We start from the raw sequence: 18,144 nt of genomic DNA on the forward strand, positions 1-18,144 counted from the left end.
AGGTGCACCCTAATAGCAGTGATTATAATCTCATGTGGACAGGATCACACTTGAAGCCCTACCTGCTGCGTTCCCTTACAGATATTCAGAAAGTGAATCATTTTCCCAGGTAAGGTCTTGATAACAAATTTTGTTGTATGTCTTTGTCATGGTTTGTAGTAATGCAAGCATAGCTCCTTTTCTTTTTTTTTTTTTTTTTTTTTTTTCTTTAAGAAAAAGGTATTTGTCATATTTTAAAGTCCCAGCTGGATTTGTGCCACATGCTGTTTTCATTCTGGGAATCTGAATGAGATATGTGAGTTTTAAGTGCATGTCCATAGCCCAAATATTGATTTATTCCCCAGTCCTCTCTACTTGAGGAGAAAAGTAAACTGTTTGGGAGCTTGGAGTTCTTAGCTGTGGTTATACGCCGCTGATTTACAAACAAGTTTACAAGCACCATTGTAACTGTTTGCTTCAGTCCCTGTTGAGCATAGCTAAAGGCACTGCAGATGAGAATGGTTATTAATGCATCCATAGAATAGAGAAAGAAAAGCAGAAGAGTAGCTGTAATTTAAGTTGGAGGCCTATGAGAGGAATGCAGATGCTTTAGTAATAGGCTGTTGCATTGTGTCTGGGTTTTTTTTTTTTGATTTGTTTCTTGTTTTGTTGTTTTTTTTTTTATTCTGGGGAAAAAATAACAAGTTTCTTGTTCTGGATCTTCAGGTCATATGAGCTGACACGAAAGGACAGGCTTTACAAGAATGTCAGTCGTATGCAGCTGTCCCATGGATTCAAGACGTTCCATATCTTACCTCAGACCTTTATCCTCCCAGCAGAGTACCAGGAGTTCTGCAGTAAGTTGAGAGTTGCTAATGATACCCAGACCTAAAGCAAAGTGACTGGCTAGGGGGAGAGGCATTACTTGCGAGTATTCTAGTTTGTTGATCACTTCAGTGGTTGATGAGACTGGAAAGACAGTTGAAAAACTCACGTGATTTCTTTGTATTGCTTTTACTCTGCTGCCTATTCCTGCTTGTGTAAGTTCTCAAGAAGCTGGTTGAGGGTTGTGGCTCCAGAATTGAGTTTTCTTTGTTCACCCAGAATTGAGTTTTCTTTGTTCACAGTATTGATGATCAGCTTCATAGCATCTCTGACTAGTGTCTGGGAGTACAGAAGAGCAATGACAAATGAGTTACAGGGCAGAGAAAAGCGTGTCAGTAATAATTGCAGTGATTCCTAAGGAGTAAAAATAAAGTAGATTGATCTGCTCCTAGAGTTTTGAAGTCTTATATGAAGGCAACATTCTTACTCCTCTGTAAATAAGCAAAATGCGGAAGGTGTTTCAGACTTATGCTGTTTTCTTCTGACCAGGTACCTATTCTAAGGACAGAGGCCCATGGATAGTGAAGCCTGTGGCCTCTTCCAGGGGTCGAGGTGTCTACCTGATAAACAATGTAAGTACTTATCAAAAGGATGACTTTTCATGACTTGGGTTGGAAAGGACCTCAAAGATCATCTAGTTTCAACCCACCTGCTGTGGGCAGTGTCGCCAATCACTAAACCAGGCTGCCCAGAGCCGCAGCCAGCCTGGCCTTGAATGCCTCCAGGGATGGGGCATCCACAGCCTCCTTGGGCAACACATTCCAGTGCATCACCACCACTTTTCAGTAACACTGTCTACAAAACTGTGTCAGCTTCCATGTGAGAGGCATGGAAACAGCTAAGCAGACAATGGCCGTGCTCTGGATTTCAACAGTGCATTGATGTGCAGTTTAACAGTCCAGAGCCGCTGGCATAGCTTGTCCTGGCCTTTGTGTAATCAAATGCAAGCTATTTCTTTGTACTCTGCACTTACCTTGCAGCCTGTATGGTGCTTTCGAGTCTTGGCTTACTAGCAGTGAGTTCGTATTTCCAGAGACAGTTATGGGAAACTGTGCTGCTTCATACTTTCTTTTGTGTCTGACAGTAGGCTGACTTTAGGAAGATTCCCAGAACTCTCTTTGGTTATTTGCCCTTTGCAACCTAAACAGTCCTCAAAAAGCGTCCTCTTCTTAACTCTGGAAAAGACCAGCTAAAATGAAGCCATATGTGACTCAGTAGGATGTGTATCAGTCTTAAGAGTTTTGTTACCTGAATGCCAGTGTGCCTTAACTGAGGTGTAAAGAGGCTTATTCTTTGAATTTGGTATGTTGATCATAGTGTTATGTTGCCTTTTTGGGACTTTGCAGGGGTTAGGTTGTCATAGGTAACAAATATATCTGGACAGGAGCCAAAATACACGAGGATATTCCAATAAATATTCTCAGCAGCAAAACTGACTGGTGAGTTATTTTGTTTTCACTTCACTCACTTAGCCTCCCCTGCATGGAAGGGGTCATGCTGCTTCATCTGTTCTCTACCTGGATCCCTTCCCATAACATAAAGGAATAATTTGCCAAGTGTATGAAGTAAGTATTTCCAGAGCTGCACTCAGATTTTTTCTTTGCTTGAAAGAGAAAAATGAGCTCAGGCTTTTATGGCAGTTGGCCATGAGTTGGGAAAAAGACCCTTCTGGGACCAGTCTCCCTTTGTGTAAATCTGTTCCAGAAACATTTCAGCTAGCCTAGCCCAAAGGCTTCATTTTCCTTCATTGTGATTCCATTAAGGGAGTGTCTTCTACACTCTTATCACAGTGGCTTGTTTTTTGAAACAAACTAAACTCTCAGTTTCTCTGGTCCATAGCAAACATACTGTCATTTTTTGTGATGTGCTGAGGGAATTTGAGTTTGTTCCTTTGTATTATATGGAATGCATATATATACCTAAGTTTCCTACTCCATACACTGATAAAGCTGAATACCTGTAAAACTGAATAAAGTCAGGGTGATGGGGTTCTCTCTTGGAAACTGTTTTATAAGAAATTGTTACCATGAGTAAGTATAACTGGTTACAAGGAGATAAAGCTTTTACTCCTTGCTTTGTGTAAGTCTTTCGACAGGTCCCATGACTTTGTGATGTATTTTTATTGCACATAGAGCTTTCTGTTCTTACCTACAAGGGTAGCTTCTCTGTCATACTGTGTCCCGGCTGTGAACTGACCCTCAGTAGAAGCTATCTATTCATGTAGTCAAAAGGGTTGGATACTAGCCATAAAGATCGCAACCTGAGGAGTCATTTTCTTCACCTGTGACACTTTCACTAGCAGTCATAACATATTCTTTCCAGTGCCTTCTAAGTAAATCCCTCCTCTGTGTCTGGTTAAGTGCTTAGAAAACAGACAACAACAGCCATTTCTTATTTCTCTTGCCTATTTTGTTTTGCCATAGGGCTGTTAAACCTGCAGTTTACTCTAAGAAGTACTTCACTGGAAGATTCGGTGGTCTTCTTAATGTAATCATTCTCAGGCTTCTTGTTAGGATCTCATTACGAAAGTGTTTTGTGACTGACTGTTAGTTTTTCATTGTTGTGTTGTGAGGGGAGGTGTTTATGGTCTTATTACCCCCACCCTCTGACATAATACTTGATACAAAGAGGTTTTAGGAGGTGAAAGATGGAAAAATGATAGGTTTGATCTTGTGGTCTTGTTACTCGTTGAGCCTCCTGGTTTTCTCACTCTTGAATTCTCTGTCCTTTTGTAGCCAAATCAGATTGTACTGGAAGACAACATCCTGGTTTCTCGTTACATCAGCAACCCCCTGCTCATAGATGGTGAGTATGCTTCAGAATTGCTCTTGCTTTCATGCACTCCTGTTTCTAGGAACTGAAGAGCTCTGCAACCTTTGCAGGAATTTAGTTGATTGAGTCGTCTATCTTACACTAGTACCAGGAGGCATAAAAAAGGAAAATTCCTTGAAATTGGGAAGCTTTTCAGTTAGGCTTCAAGCATCATATGTCAGCAGCAGGTAATGGTTTATTCCTCCCATTGCTCTTTTAGGGTCTGTTGTATTTTCTCAACTGGTTATGATATATGAAAGGTATTTGCAGTCACTGATTTCTGGCAACTTCATTTCAGATTTCAAATTTGATGTGCGCCTGTATGTTCTGGTTACATCCTATGATCCACTTGTCATCTATCTCTATGAGGAAGGATTGGCCAGGTAGGGGAGGTTTTTTTTTTTTATTTCCTCAGTGTACATGCACTCTGTGATCAACAGACATGTTGGCTTCCTTCTGTAATTCTGAGCTAGTGGCAAATAAGAGAGGGAAGTGCTACTTCTGGCATTCTGCAAAAATTTTTGAAGTAGACTGTATTTCATTGCACTTTGTCTAGTGAGCTTTCTTTATATAGATTAGAGGGTCTTTAGTGAGGGATTTTATTACATGAGGAAGTAATAAAGTTGGCTTTCAACTTTAGATAGTGGAATGGCCACACACCATTATTGAAGTGTTGATTCTAAAGATTAGATTCTTCTTGAATCCATTTTGTATTCTTCATGCCCTTTCTTCATTCTCTTGGTACAGGAGCATACAAGGTGAAGAGAATTTTTATTTTCTGTATAATGATAAATTAAAAAACATTTAGAGACCTGTTGATCTTTGCAGTCTTAATGCCTTCAAATTGTATTTTAAATTTTACATCAGCATTTCTATTTTCTACACTATCAAATATGTTAACTTAATTAATTTACTGCCCTTTCCCTGGTAGATGTCAACTTTCTTTTGAATTTAAGAAAGATAACTAAGATTCTGAGGGAGGCTTATCTGCCAAAAATGCCTTATTCTATTTCATCCCAAAAGGAAACTTGATGTGGGCTGTTCTGTATGTCCTGCAGGTGGCACTAGTGGTCTTCAGTTTTAGTGATTTGGATTTTTCCCATCCTCTGGATTTCCAAATTCAGATTCTTGGTGGGAGGTGAGGATCTCTGTACTACTGGATTTTGGCTTCCTGTTGCCCTACCATTTAACACTGTGGTGTTAAGTGCTGGGAGAGACCCCTTTATTGCCTCATGTGGTGTAATGCTTTGGTGTAAAGCTGGGACAAAAATTCTGTGAGGTGGGGTTGGAAATGCTTTAACCTTTGGGAGAGGAACCTAGTTGCTACTTCTTACTCAGGAAAAAAAAAAAAACAAAAACAAAAACAAAACCAGTGCTTGAGAGAGCAATATGTAGCAGAGAACAGGGAGGTAATGACCTGGTATAAAAGGCAGCATTAAAGGAATCTGAGGGGCAGTCCACCAACAGAACAAAGCAATCTGTTTTAAGGACGTGCAACAGTGAACTATGGTCTCTGCTTTCTGAAAGCATAGGTAGTCTTTGAAGTGTAGCTGGAGTGGCATTTTCTGGGTTGTTCTTCTGAAATGCTCTTTTTTCCCCCCATTTCCTTCTAGCTTGTCTGAGAGGTAATATGTTCCTCCAGTCTTAGGCTTTGTGTATTTCTAATGCGAGAGGAACCTGACTACTTCAGGAACTGAAGTACTGACTACTGTCTCTACTAGAAAAGAAGTGCTATCAGAATCTTAAAATGCACGATCTTCTTGCAAAGGGACAGATTTGATATTGTATGTTTGTTATTTGTAATAACTAGATACTTCCCTAGGCTTAGCTTCTCTTGGCATTGCTAGACTTGCCAAGTTGTGATCTAGACAGGAACGTGAAGCCTCAATGCCAAGAAGAAGAAAGGGGTTATGGATCCAGCCTGGATGACTGTGAAAGAGTGAGGAGAAAATTTCCTTTGAAGGAGATATGAAGGCTGTATACCCAGAGATATACAGCAAAGCTTTCAAGTCTTGCTGGTTGGTTTGTACTTGAAATACTGAATAACAGCTTATTTGCTGTGGTTTAAGTTTTCCTTTTCAAGGCAATTTTTTTGGCATATGTTGACTGTAGAACTTCTTGTCCCTTATCTTCCAGAAGCATATTGCCAATGCCCATGTCAGCTTCCTTTTGTAGCAACTTGCCTACTTTCTCCCCCACAGAATAAACAATACTTCCTACATAATCTTAGATAATTATCAGATATCAGACTTCTGGAGACTTAAGAAAGGTAGCATGAATGGGTTCTGTGTGTCAGATTGTCATTACAATATAACCTTTCTGGTCTTGCCATCATCTAAATTGATCATCTGTGTTTGGCAGCCTGAAGAACTCTGCATTGCACTGAAGCTATAGATTTGAGTTGACCAGCTGAAGCATATGTTCTAGAAAGAGCAATGCTGTTGATAAGCTTAGTCCAGGTTTGACCAAGTGTAAAACTCAATCATCTGATCTTTTGTTAAAACCTAGCTTGTTTTGTCTGACTTCTTAAAATATGTGATAAAATATATTTATTGCTGTACCTTTTAAATCCTAGTATGCATAGGAAGTGAAGTGTTAATAAACCAGAGTCTTCATTAGAGGCTGACCTCAGAAAATGCTTTTAAAGGTGACTCACCTTACCCAATGAATAGTTATGTGGGCATTAGCAGGTGGAAGCCCCAAGGCTGTTCTTGTGGCAGCTGTTGAATTGGTGGATTGTGTGTTTTTTTGGAGGGGCATACTTCAAAGAATAGCAAGCCTATTGTGCTTGAAGTACACATGAAGAGGACATGGGGAGTGCTCCCTCCAACAGGACAGGCTGCTCCCTGCCCGTGTTACCAACTGGGAGTGGGATGCTTCTCAGTCTCCCATGTGATTTTCCCCTCTTCCTAGGTATCTCCATATGAAATGGGAAGAAGTCCTGTCTTGCTTGGTGCCTGCCAGGAGAATGGGCCTTGACACATGGTGGTAGTTCATAGGGAAATGTGTCTGTTTTCGGGATGCTTCTCCATAGCCTCTTTCTTACCTAAGCTGCAAGATTTGGGTAGCCACAGTTCAGAGCCTAAGTGGCTTGAAGGGCATTAATCCAGTGGGAATTTGTTAGTCGCATTTACACTGAAATTAAAAAATAGATTGGGAAATGAATTAAAAAAAAGCAACACTGAGCTGAAAACCAAGACTTCTTGCAAAGGCCCCCAAGGAGCAGCAGCTGGGGGGGGAACCTTCCAGGGTGACTTGAGACAGAGTGGCATCTGGGCTTCCCAGTGCTGCCACGAGCAGCCTTCCTGCTGCCTGAGCTCCCACCAGCCCATGACAGAACCCCTCCTTCGGTAGCCTGGCTTCCTAATTAGCACTGGCTCCACTGGGATATTTACCTTTTCTGTGCTGGATTCCTGTGGTTTCCAAGGAATTCACATTACCTCACAGGCTGTGCTTAGACCAGAGTGTGCTGTAGCAGCCTGGTCCCCCCCTACTGCTCTGACAGGAGCAGTAACTCCTGTCGCCCTCTGGATGCATTTTGTTTCTACGTGGGCACTTCGGTGTAGACTGCAACCACTCAGGTAGACATCACCTTGCATGGAAGCTGTGGAGCAGTGTTTCATTAGGCATCTCCTCTGGGCTTTGGGCCAGTGAGTACTGGGTACAGACAGGAGGGTTTCTACTGCTTCCTTCCTTCCTTCTGTTAAGAGAAGCAGGGTTTGAATGACCAAAGGGGAGCATAGATCCATCTGCACGTGGTTAATATGATTTTCTTAATAAAAATGTACTATGTATACAGACACCTGTTAGCTCATTTTAGACTCTGTTGTTTACCTTAAATTTGCTTGTGTAAAACTAAGCCGTTGAGCCTAAGGCTGCTACTGTTTGTAACACAGTGGGGGTGTGTAATAAATATATATAGATAGTATTACTTTAACATTATAAATGTACAAACACAATGTGTATTTTTATATACATGTGTATCCATACGCACGCTGCATATGCATGGAGCTTGCTCCAAAAGTAATGCCTTCTATTTATTCATGTGGAAACCACAGCAGGTACAAAGAGCACAACTTCATAGTATTTTGTAGCTGAGAATTTGCTCTATTTTTCAACATAGTCACTGCCATTAGTCATGCATTTTTACCAGTGATGAAGAGCCTGTGTGCTGCACTTGTAAAAATCTGCACCAGAGGAGGTGACTTGCTGTTGCCACAGCTGAAACACACCACCCACCATCTCATTATGCTCATATCCATTCACTGTTTGGTCTCCACAGATGTTCAGCGAGCATCAATGAATGTCAGTGAGTGCAATTTTTTTTCCTCATGGAGTAATTCAGTTCTGCACTTCCATGTCAGGTGCCATTTGTCAGTGTGGTGAAGATTGGTTACCATCTAGTCTAAATCCCTTGTGCAAGTAGGGCCACTCAGATCTCGTGAATCTCAGAACCATTTGAGCATTAAGCATCTCCATGGGTAGAGATTCCACAACTTCTTTGGGCAACCTTATTAGTGCACGGTCACCCTTGCAATGATACCTTACATTTCTTTGGTTCAACAAACCTGCTGAGGGCAGTGCATGTATTGAAACGCACAAATTTGTTCTGAAAATATTTTTTTAAAAACAAAAAAAAAACATAAAAACCCCAAAGTCTTTTCCTTTCCCTGCTATTTCTGGGTAGGTTGCTCCTGGATCTTGTTCTTTAACATAGAACTGCTTGCATCATTTTATCTATCTTGGTTGGGGAAGCTGCCATAGGAGAGATGTCACTGAAACTTTTTTTTTAAATATACATCTTATGCAAGGTTTGCTGTCTATTCCTGTTCTCTTCCTAACAGTTGTATCAGGTAGATGCTGTTAAATAAATAATGTTGATGAGAGATTGTGATATTCTCTATGGGTTTTTGTTTTTTTTCTAACCTGTGCTGTAAAGGAGCAGATTCCTGGATAGTATTCTAGAACCCAGACCTTGGTACTGTTTAAAAGGGAAGTATTTGTAGTTCTCTTCTACCAGTTCTTGTCCACTGAACAATTACCTCAGGGGTGCTTAGTTCTTTTGGTCCTGACCTCAGCAGCAGTTCATGAGAACTGTAGAGAGAATGGTGCAGCCAGCCAGTGGTGCAAACAAACTTCTGTGTGGCCTTTTCCCTAGACAAAATGGCAGCCAGCATACGAACAGGGAAGCTAGAATCTATTTACTAGAGGGTGAGGGGAGAAGGGGAGGAAAAATAGATTGAGAAAGTGAGTCCAAGTATAAAATGTGAGACGCGTGCTTATAGGAACACTGTACTGGTTGTTTCCAGGACATTTAGGCAGGAGTTCTGTGTGTAGTCATGGAAAAGACTGTTGTAATGTGTGCTTTTTCTGTAGCACTTGTTTGAGAGAAAAGGGATTAAGTATTCTTTCCTTTCTCCCACTCCAGGGTCTTTTCTCTTTTCCTCCTCCTTTCCCAGGCTCTGGCTAGATGTCTCAGGCGTTCCAGAGCTGCCAAGTTTTATGCAAACCCGTGCAACAACTTCTGTAAATATTTAATGATCCAGTTTACGTATTTGCAAATTGACTTGCATCTGACAAACTTCACCTTGTGGTCAGTTCACTTCCCGGAGGAGTACTAAGAATAAGAGCAATGTGCACCCCCTCAGATAGTTTCCTGCCTGAATGAGTGGTAGTTGAATGGTAGGCTATTTATGCTGAGGCAGTGTGAGGATGTGAGTTGGGGCAAGTAAAACTTTGGGGTGGTATGGTGAATTTGGGAATTTCTGGAGGTAAGCGCAGGCTCTGTGATGTATTTATTAGATTGCTAGGTCAAGGGGCAGAAGTTGTGCGTGTCACTTGTGGAGTAGGTGGGCTACTGAAGATGATCTTACAGGGGGGGAGAGAGGGCAGTAGTGGCTCGATATCTCAATATCAAAGGTGATTTTTTACAAGGGAAGTGTGTTGCATGACAGGGAGGCAAAGAGCTGGCATACCTCTGGGTAATTTAGTGTTAACCTGGTGACTGCAGATTTTCCTGGATTCCTCTGAAAGTTTTAGTAAGGGTTTCTCCTTTTATGTGTTTGTTCCTGCTGGTTAGACCAGCTGCTGCCACTACTACCATCCTGCCACTGCTTGCTTTTGATTGCTCTTTCCCTTTCTGCCATCCAATGGAAAATGCAGCCAACGGGAAGGCAAATGCATTCTTGTTGAAGGTGAGCATTGTATAGTTGCAGGTAAAGGGAACTAGTTTTTGCCTTTGGCTTGAGCTGGCATGTACCTTTGTGACTTGCAGCTGAGATGCAAGGAGGTGTGTTCTGTTAGAACTGTTGAATATATGAGTGCTGCTTTTCTATTCTGGATTTTAAATTCAGCATTAAAGGGCATCTACTCTGTCCTGAGGAAAGAGAAGTTGCAGTGGAAGGAGTGAAGGCTGCAAGGGCTGTTCGTAATCTGATTGCTGCTGCTTCTGCCCAGGAGGCTGGATTGCTGGCAGCAATTTGAGTGGAAACTGAAGAGCACACAGGCAACCTCAGTTTAACCTTTTTTGTTTCCAGCTGCAGTCTTGGGGAAGAAGCTCCCTCAGAATGGTTCTGTCTAGAAGCTTTTGGAATCTAATCTCTCATATATCATGCTAGGAAATGTCCTTAATTTTGTTAACTTGTCCCTTTCCTCAGTTTTTTAAAAAGCAAGATTCATCGGAAAGGGAAAGTCTGGGAGAATGGTAGCGTAACAAGGCCAGGGAAACAAGCTGTTGAAAGTGATTCTCTCACTTGTTTGGTGTGAGCAGTGAATACGGTTACATCTGTGAGCAATAGCATGTGTGTGATGTCATATTGGGCTTATGTGGCGAGGTTTTGGTAACTGTGCTGCAGGGGTGGCCTCTGTGAGCAGAATACAGCAGCTAGCTGCTCCATGTCAGATCAGAGCCAGCTCAAGAAGGGACCCCTGGGAGAGCAGATTTAAGAAAGGAAAAAAATGCTACGTGAGAGCAGCTGGGAGAAAGTGTTATGGTAGAGCTGAGCTACCTGCCAGTGTGAAAGCACCACAGTACATAGCACAGAGGTGACCCAGGCTAGTGCTGTGATAGGGAACTATTCCTTCTTCCCGTCTGTTTCCATCCCCCATCAACAACCATTGTCAAATGAAAATTTGTGCTTAAGAAACTTTGTTATGGAGAAAACAAATTTGAGTTCAAACCAAAACGGAGCAGATATCCTTTTGATGGTGGATGTAGAACAGCAGAAATTCCGTTTTTGATCATCTCTATAAGATTTCATATTCTTAGCAGAAAGAACTTATGTTTTACATGAGATAGAAGAAATAGCATATCTGCTTGCACTGCACTGAAGTGACAGTGTTGTCTAATTAATAGTGGAAAATTCACCTGTTCCTAGACTTTTTTAAGAAGTCCTACAGGAAAATCCTCTTTAAGACTTCAAAGCAGTGTGAATTTAGCAGTTGAACCACTCAGGACACACAGGTTTACCTAGCAGCAATACAGAACAGCGAGTGTGTTGGCTTTCTTTAACACACAAAGCATTTTGTGTAGTTCCTGGTTTGGATAGGATTGGTACAACAGGGTGAAAATAGCAGTGAGCTGAAGCAGAGCAAGAAGGGGGTGGGGGGTGGTAGTGAGCACAAGATGGCATCTTTGAAGATTTTCGTGTGATAAAATAGCCTCCTTTGGCTGAAGATGTGCCTCCCTGTGTGGATACATTGGGCTGTAATTTCAGAGCATTCTTGGATTCCTGGCTGATTGCAGGCTCCCACATAGCAGCATCTACCAGTAATACTTTGGCTAAGAAACAGTCCTATCCTGGCGGATGATGACCTGGCTTCAGTTATTTGTGCCTTCATCACTGTTTGGCTGGATTATAGCAATATGAGATACCTGGGCATGGAGCCTTTAGTGCTTAGGAAAACAGCTTGTACAGAATGTTGCAGCATGTGCTTATGGCAAATTGTGTTACAGGGAAAATATCAGACTTTCTGTGACACCTTGCCATATAGTTTTTAAACTGTTATAGGATCTTGGCTCTTTTAGTTGATAAATGTTCAAGGTTTGGGTCTATAAAGGGTTACTGGTGCTTTTTAATGATGTGGACAGAAGCTTGATCATCCTCAAAAAGACTGAAAGACTTAATAAAAGTTTATTCTAATCTCAGGAGGTTTTGCAAGAAGATTTTACAAACACTGAATTTTTCCTGCTTTCCAATCTTACAGGCCTGTTCCTCTGACCTCACTCTATCTAAAAATTTCTGATTTTTTGTTGAAGCAAGACATTGGGTAGCATACAAGTCTCTTTCCTGGAGAGACCAAGTGCAGCAGGTGCTTTACCTTGTTACTTCACTGTTACTTTAGCCTTGTTACTGCTTTGGAAAAAAAAGTGCAATGATGTGTTGTATAAAAAGCTGTGGAATTGTAAAGTGCTGAAGGTAATTATAACTAGTGATAGTAATGCTCTGCCATTCCAAGCAAGTGCTGATTTCTTGTAAGAGGTTTGGGCTATTGCCAGTACTGTACTTACGTACAGTACAATACAAGTACACTGGAATCTCTTCTGAATCACCAATTCCTATGGAAATGTAAATCCTATGGTAACATCTGTCTTAGGGAATGCTACTCAGACCAACTAATGAATCAGGATGGTCTCAGTAGAAGGAAGTTAATGCAAGCCTTTCAAAGTTAACAAACTGCTGTTTAGAAGTTATCTGCTAGGGGTTGATATTGGCATGTTTCTGGTTACATACATAGCTCACAGCAATGACAGCAACAGAAGTGCAGTAAAACTAATTGTGCACTGCTTGAAAGTACTGAAGGAGCCCTGACTTTTTGAAATAGCTTGTTGCCTATGCTGTCTTCCAGGACCTGGCTGAAAGTGTATTACCAACAGGTGCTTTCAGTATGCTGCTAAAAGGTGATTGTTAAGGTGGAATGATGAAGATTAAGAATCAAATACATAACAGGATTGTTAGTATTTTCAAAGCAGAAGAGCTAAATCCAGGAAACTTACAGTTAAACTGAAGAGAAATGCTAATATTTTAAGCTGTGGAAATTTGTGGAAAAGGAATCCAAGCTTCCCAGCTAGTTTCTGTTGCCAACTGCTCTAACTTCATGTACAGTTAAAGCTGAGAGAAATATGGTGAAAGATTATGCTGTTGTTTTTTTTTTTTAAGCTTGCCACTCAGTTGCCTCATGAAGGTTTTTTTTTTTTTTCTGCTCCCACTTGTGTATTTAAAAATAAGTTTAATTTGGCATACAAATTATGTCAAATTTTATGACATAATTTGCTTTATGAATTTGCTTGTACTGTTCTGGAGAGATTTCTCAAAATGGCTATCAAATGAGGGCATTAGTGGCTTCAGTTTCACTGAGAAGTGAGGTTTTTGGCAGTTCTTTCTAAAGAAAAGATTGTTGTGCAACTTGTTGGATATTCTTGTGTACTTCAGTTTCTTCTGAACTGTGGAGAACAATAAGGGAAAGATAAAGAGAGATGGCATTAATAAAGTGAAGGGAGTTGCTTTTTTTTTTTTTTTTTTCTTTCAAGTTCATTGTGCATCCAGATTCTCCAGATTCCCTTCCCTTTCTCCCTCCTCCATTTTTTGTTCCTCTCTTGGAAATGACTTGGTCTTCTGACTTGGTGCTTTCTTTCACTTGTGCTACTCTTCTTAGGGTAGCATATGTTTTACTTCCACTTTACCTTACCTTTTTGCCCTTTATCTCTTCTGAGATATTAAATTCTTAAACTATAGTAGTACAGGAGAACAGCTGGAATGAAGAATATGGAGGTATGGGATTTTTGTTGTTATTTTGGATGGGCTTTTATTTATTTATTTATTTATGGTCAGCTGATAATTTGGGGTATGTGGGATTGTTGTTTTCCTTCTTTTTGATAGTTCTGCCAGTCAGATGGCCTGGATTCTGTTCTTGAGCCTTTGTTTAAAATATTTTATCAAAAATCTGAGGCTGAAAGTATATCGTGAAAAAGAAACTAATGACATAAAGGATAAGAAAATTATTTCCTTGCAGTTGATGGCAGGTCCATGTGGTTCTAGAATGTTACCAACGTGGCCACAAATGGTATTATCCTCTGCTTAATATTTGTTTTATTTCAAGTTAATCAATGGCTGTTCTTAAAGTGAAGACACCGCTCTGTGTTCTGACTGTACATCCTAACAACCTCCTTTATCATACCCAGAAGAAAGTGTGTCTGTATCTGATTGAAAGTTAATTGGTATCCTTCTATACTTGCTCAAGTGTTCTGTCAGATCTGTGAACTTATCTGACTTGCCTGTGGCTGCACAATTTGTGAAAGGAATCAAGGAGATTGGCTGGAACATGCATGTCAGCAGGCACTGAGCTTTTAGGTGCAGTATACCCTTAGATTGACAAAGGCTGATCATGCAACTACATGTTTAGAGTGTGACTTCTGTCCAAGATGCAATTTTAAGGGCTTTAAATTGGCATAGCTATCAGAAGAAACAGTCCTGCGCTCTTCCTGGCTGCTATTTGCATCTTTTCCTGATAGAGGTATGTGATCACTTCCCGTCTGGCTGCACAATATGAGCTATGATGGAGGAGTAGCCTGGACAGCTGTACTAGAGCTTGGTTGTGGGAAGCTCCCTTCCCTCCCCAAGACACATCTGTTGTTTCAGCATTCAGTCAACTTCTTCCTAAACAAGCATGCTTTGGTAAGACTGAATGTAGTTTTGTGCCTTTACTCCTGTACACATTCGGAGCAAGTGCTGTCCCTTGTGTTCTTTTACCCCAAGCCTTTCTGCATGGTGAACTGATCTGATTTGCTAACAGCTCGGTGCAAAAAAGCTGTTTTTAGGTGACATGCTGTGCAGTGACAGGCACTCTTCACTCTTTTAGCAGTGCAGATAAAGTGAAGCTGAGTAGCTGAGCAAAGAGAATATGGCTACTGAAAAAAAAATTCTTACTGACTCCATTTGTAGTTACGTGCTCTACTGTTCTCTCTGCTTCTTCACTCCCAGAACAAAAGCAAAATAAAAAATAAATAAAAAACAATCTCTTCAGCTAAAATCTGTCCTTTTCAGCTGGATCAGTTCTTTGGTTAATTTCAGTGCAAACATCTCTGATGACAAGGTATGGCTAAGAGGGCGTTAATGGATTACTTGGTTGCATTACAGGTAATTAATGCCTTTTAGTTAGAAAGTCATCACTGATGTAGATAGAAAAACAAGCTGCTTAAACTGTGGTATTGCTGACTGTAACAGGGTTCAGACTAACGAGCTGAATGAGGTAGCAGTGACTTCTGTGATTCTGTGACTTGCTGCTGATTGCAGTCCATTTGTCCTTTCCTCCTGCGCAAGTCAGATGGCATCTTTGGGATATGAAAGGGTTGCATAGTCCCCGACACCCTGGAGCAGATGCTGCCTTGTTGGGCAAATTGATCTGGTCTGCAGGTTCTGTCCCTCGTTTCCTTACTTATTGTTGAGAAAGAGGATTGACAGTTGTAGGATTTACAGTCAGCAGAGATTGAAGTCTATTCCTTTTCTAAGGCTTCTGTGGAGTACAGAAGAACTCAGCTGTGTTTATAAGAGACTTCATAGAATATTAGCTATAATATGCACATGTAGCATACCTGCTATATGTGTGTATGCATTTCCCGGGACTGGTGGATATTACATGTTCATGGTAGCTCTAAATGTGAAATTGGAGGCAATAAAGCTAAGTGGCCTGAATTGAAGCAGCCAAGAAAAAACGTGTCTAGCACGCATACTGGTAGGTCTGGAAAACTCCCAAGAGAAGAAATTGAGCTTCCTGCTGTAAGACACTGAAAAATAGATGAAATGTGTCTGAATGTGGCCCTAAACTGTATTTTATTTTATTTTGGTAAAGAGAGGTTGCATTTGATGAAGTCATGTTGCTTACATCCTCTCCCTAGATGTTGGAGTCAAATGGTCTGTGTAATAGATTGTATTTAACAAGCGTATTGCTCATTCCAGAAACATTATAAATCCTTTCTCTCTTTTCAGGTTTGCAACTGTGAGGTATGACCAGGCATCGAAGAACATTAAAAACCAATTTATGCATCTGACCAACTACAGTGTCAACAAGAAGAGTGGAGATTATGTCAGGTACTTGAAAAATGGAACTTAATTTCTAGAAGCTGGGTCAGCTTACCTCAGTCTAAGTTTGGTACCAGTCCTCATTTATGCCATTGGTGTAAACTTAACTTGTTTATTTTAGCTGTGATGATCCTGAAGTGGAAGATTATGGAAATAAGTGGAGCATGAGCGCAATGCTGAGGTACTTAAAACAAGAGGGGAGAGACACTGCAGGTCAGTAGAGATTGTATTGTTTTATTCCTTTATTAGATCTTAATCATCCCACAAGGATGAATTGTAAGAAGTCAGGGAAGAGCCATAATGAATCCCATTTAGCATCAGAGCAGGGTGGAGGGAAGCGTTGTTCCTTACAGCTTTCTCACTAGAGTTGTGCACTTATTCTCTATCCCTAGAGATGAGTCCTATCCCCAGAGGTAAGGCCTGTCTCCTTCCCTTTTGCAAGTAGTATTCTGAGCTTTTCACAGGGTGTGTTTCTTAATATTTTTACCTACATTTCCCGTTTCTTAAGGTCATTCCATCCCTTCTAAAAGCTTCCCTCCCTCTACTGCTCCCATGGCCTGTTCAGTCTGATGAGTGACCAACCTCTGGAGAGCTGTGCCAGTTTGAATGATCTTGGATGTGGTGTCATCTTTCCATGGCTCAGGTTTTTGCTGAGTGTTTTCATTTCAGTCTGTGTTTCATATAAAGTTGCTCCCTCTTCCCCACCTTTGCCAGGTCTGCTGGGAGTAAATGCATATGCAGAGCAGAATCAAGGTGTATTGTTTAAGTGATAAATTAGCTGTGACACTGAGCCATCAGTTACACTACTGATAGCAGCTCTGCCCATCCTGTAACTGCTGCCAGGGAACACTTAGATGGTGTAGGAAGGGGCTTGAATCTGGCTTTCAGATGGAAGTAGACTTTTTCCTCATCACGTGTATGTCTGATTACTTATACCATACATTTTCAGTCAGCTCTGTAGATGTAGTTATTAATATTGATAAGTCCTGTTCCACTGCCCTCTTCAAGTCAAAGACGTGCTCTTGAGTAAAATGCTGAGCAATGTGAGCAGGCTTCTCTGTAACTCTTGTTACAAAACTACTTGCACCTTTCTCTGATGTATCTGGTTCTGGTCTTAGGAAGGCAGAACTCTGGCTGGAAAGTGCTGATTCTGTCTGGGCTGGCAAGTTTTTTGTGCTGTGAGATGTTTATGTGCACTTACATTCCCATGCTTTGTTGCTTCCACTTAGGCTTCCTGTGACAGAGAGGCTGACATCTGAATTTGCTTGCATACTCATTCAGGTCCCTGCATGTCATCAGCTAAACACAAAAAATAGGAATTGTATGTCTAAATCAAGCTCTTTAGTCAATTGGTACTGGATGTTTTTTGGGACAGGGATTTCCAAATATTTGCGTGAGTTTGCTGGAGGTTTTGATGTGTTTGCTTGTGTTCCCTTTGAGGGGTGAGAGAGGTTATGCTATCATCCTTACAGATTGTCAGACTAGGACTCTAATGTTTGCTCCTTCCCCCCTCCTCTCACTCCTCTGTTGTTTGTCCTTGAAAACAGAAACTATGTTCTTTCTGTTGCATGATTGATCCCAAACTGAGTGTAGGATCCAGGTCTGTATCTAATGTGCATCTTTTCCTGCCTTTTGCTCCCTGTTTTGACTCTGCTTCTTGTTTCTGAGCTCTGTTTGTGGGCTTATACAGGAGCCAGAGAGAGCTTTGTAACTGAAGCTGCAGGTTATAGACAGGACTGGGAGCTGTCAATAGTTGTATCATTTTGAAGAAATTTGTAAGTCCTAGTCTGGGAACAGCTACTTTAGAGGAAGGTGCAATGTCATGGAACATGTGTTACATGGAATTCCACAACAAAAAAATATTTTGTACTTTAGTGGCTGTGGTTTAAAGGCTTACCTTGCTAATACACTCTCGCTTAATCCTTCCTAATGCCCTGAGAGAGCAATGATCAGACTCCAGCTGACTTGTGCTGATGTGCTTGCCACATGTTTCTGCTTACTTGCATTGTACTTATACTCTTGTATCATACTCACTTGTGACCATTTTTGCAGTAGGTTATGTATGCATGCATATGTTACTGCTTGCATGGACTTCCAAAGATTGCTTTGCCATTCATATGCTCTCATGAACTTTGGTTCACGAAGGTATCTGTCTGATGTCTAAATATTCATGTTTTTCTAGATATGGTGCGTTGCTTCACAATCTACTTTTTTTTTTCTCCCCTTCTTCCTTCTGTTCAGCACTGATGGCCAGTGTGGAAGACCTGATTATCAAGACTGTAGTATCTGCTGAGCAGGCCATTGCTACAGCTTGTAAAACTTTTCTTTCACATCGTGGCAGCTGCTTTGGTAAGGAACTGGTGACATCTGTGTTGATTGGTTTTTGACTGTT

The 18,144-nt window shown here is 41.0% G+C and overlaps 1 protein-coding gene across 3 annotated transcripts in view; it reads left to right on the forward strand.

Moving 5' to 3' along the window:
• The window catches only part of TTLL5 (tubulin tyrosine ligase like 5), a 126,911-nt gene that overhangs the window by 5,507 nt on the left and 103,260 nt on the right, over positions 1-18,144 (forward strand). For 2 of the 3 annotated variants that reach the window (XM_042813189.1, XM_042813190.1), the window contains exons 5-12: positions 3-109; positions 706-836; positions 1,354-1,436; positions 3,600-3,669; positions 3,974-4,058; positions 15,660-15,761; positions 15,874-15,965; positions 17,994-18,101. In XM_042813189.1, coding sequence (XP_042669123.1) covers positions 3-109; positions 706-836; positions 1,354-1,436; positions 3,600-3,669; positions 3,974-4,058; positions 15,660-15,761; positions 15,874-15,965; positions 17,994-18,101 — 778 coding nt within the window. The remainder of the gene's footprint in view (positions 1-2; positions 110-705; positions 837-1,353; positions 1,437-3,599; positions 3,670-3,973; positions 4,059-15,659; positions 15,762-15,873; positions 15,966-17,993; positions 18,102-18,144) is intronic. The other variant, XM_042813191.1, reaches the window with a different exon arrangement.

This window comes from Centrocercus urophasianus, unplaced genomic scaffold (assembly GCF_019232065.1).
Source record: "Centrocercus urophasianus isolate 14NV4802_14NV808 unplaced genomic scaffold, USGS_Curo_1.0 seq_14, whole genome shotgun sequence".
In the NCBI taxonomy this organism is placed as follows: domain Eukaryota; kingdom Metazoa; phylum Chordata; class Aves; order Galliformes; family Phasianidae; genus Centrocercus; species Centrocercus urophasianus.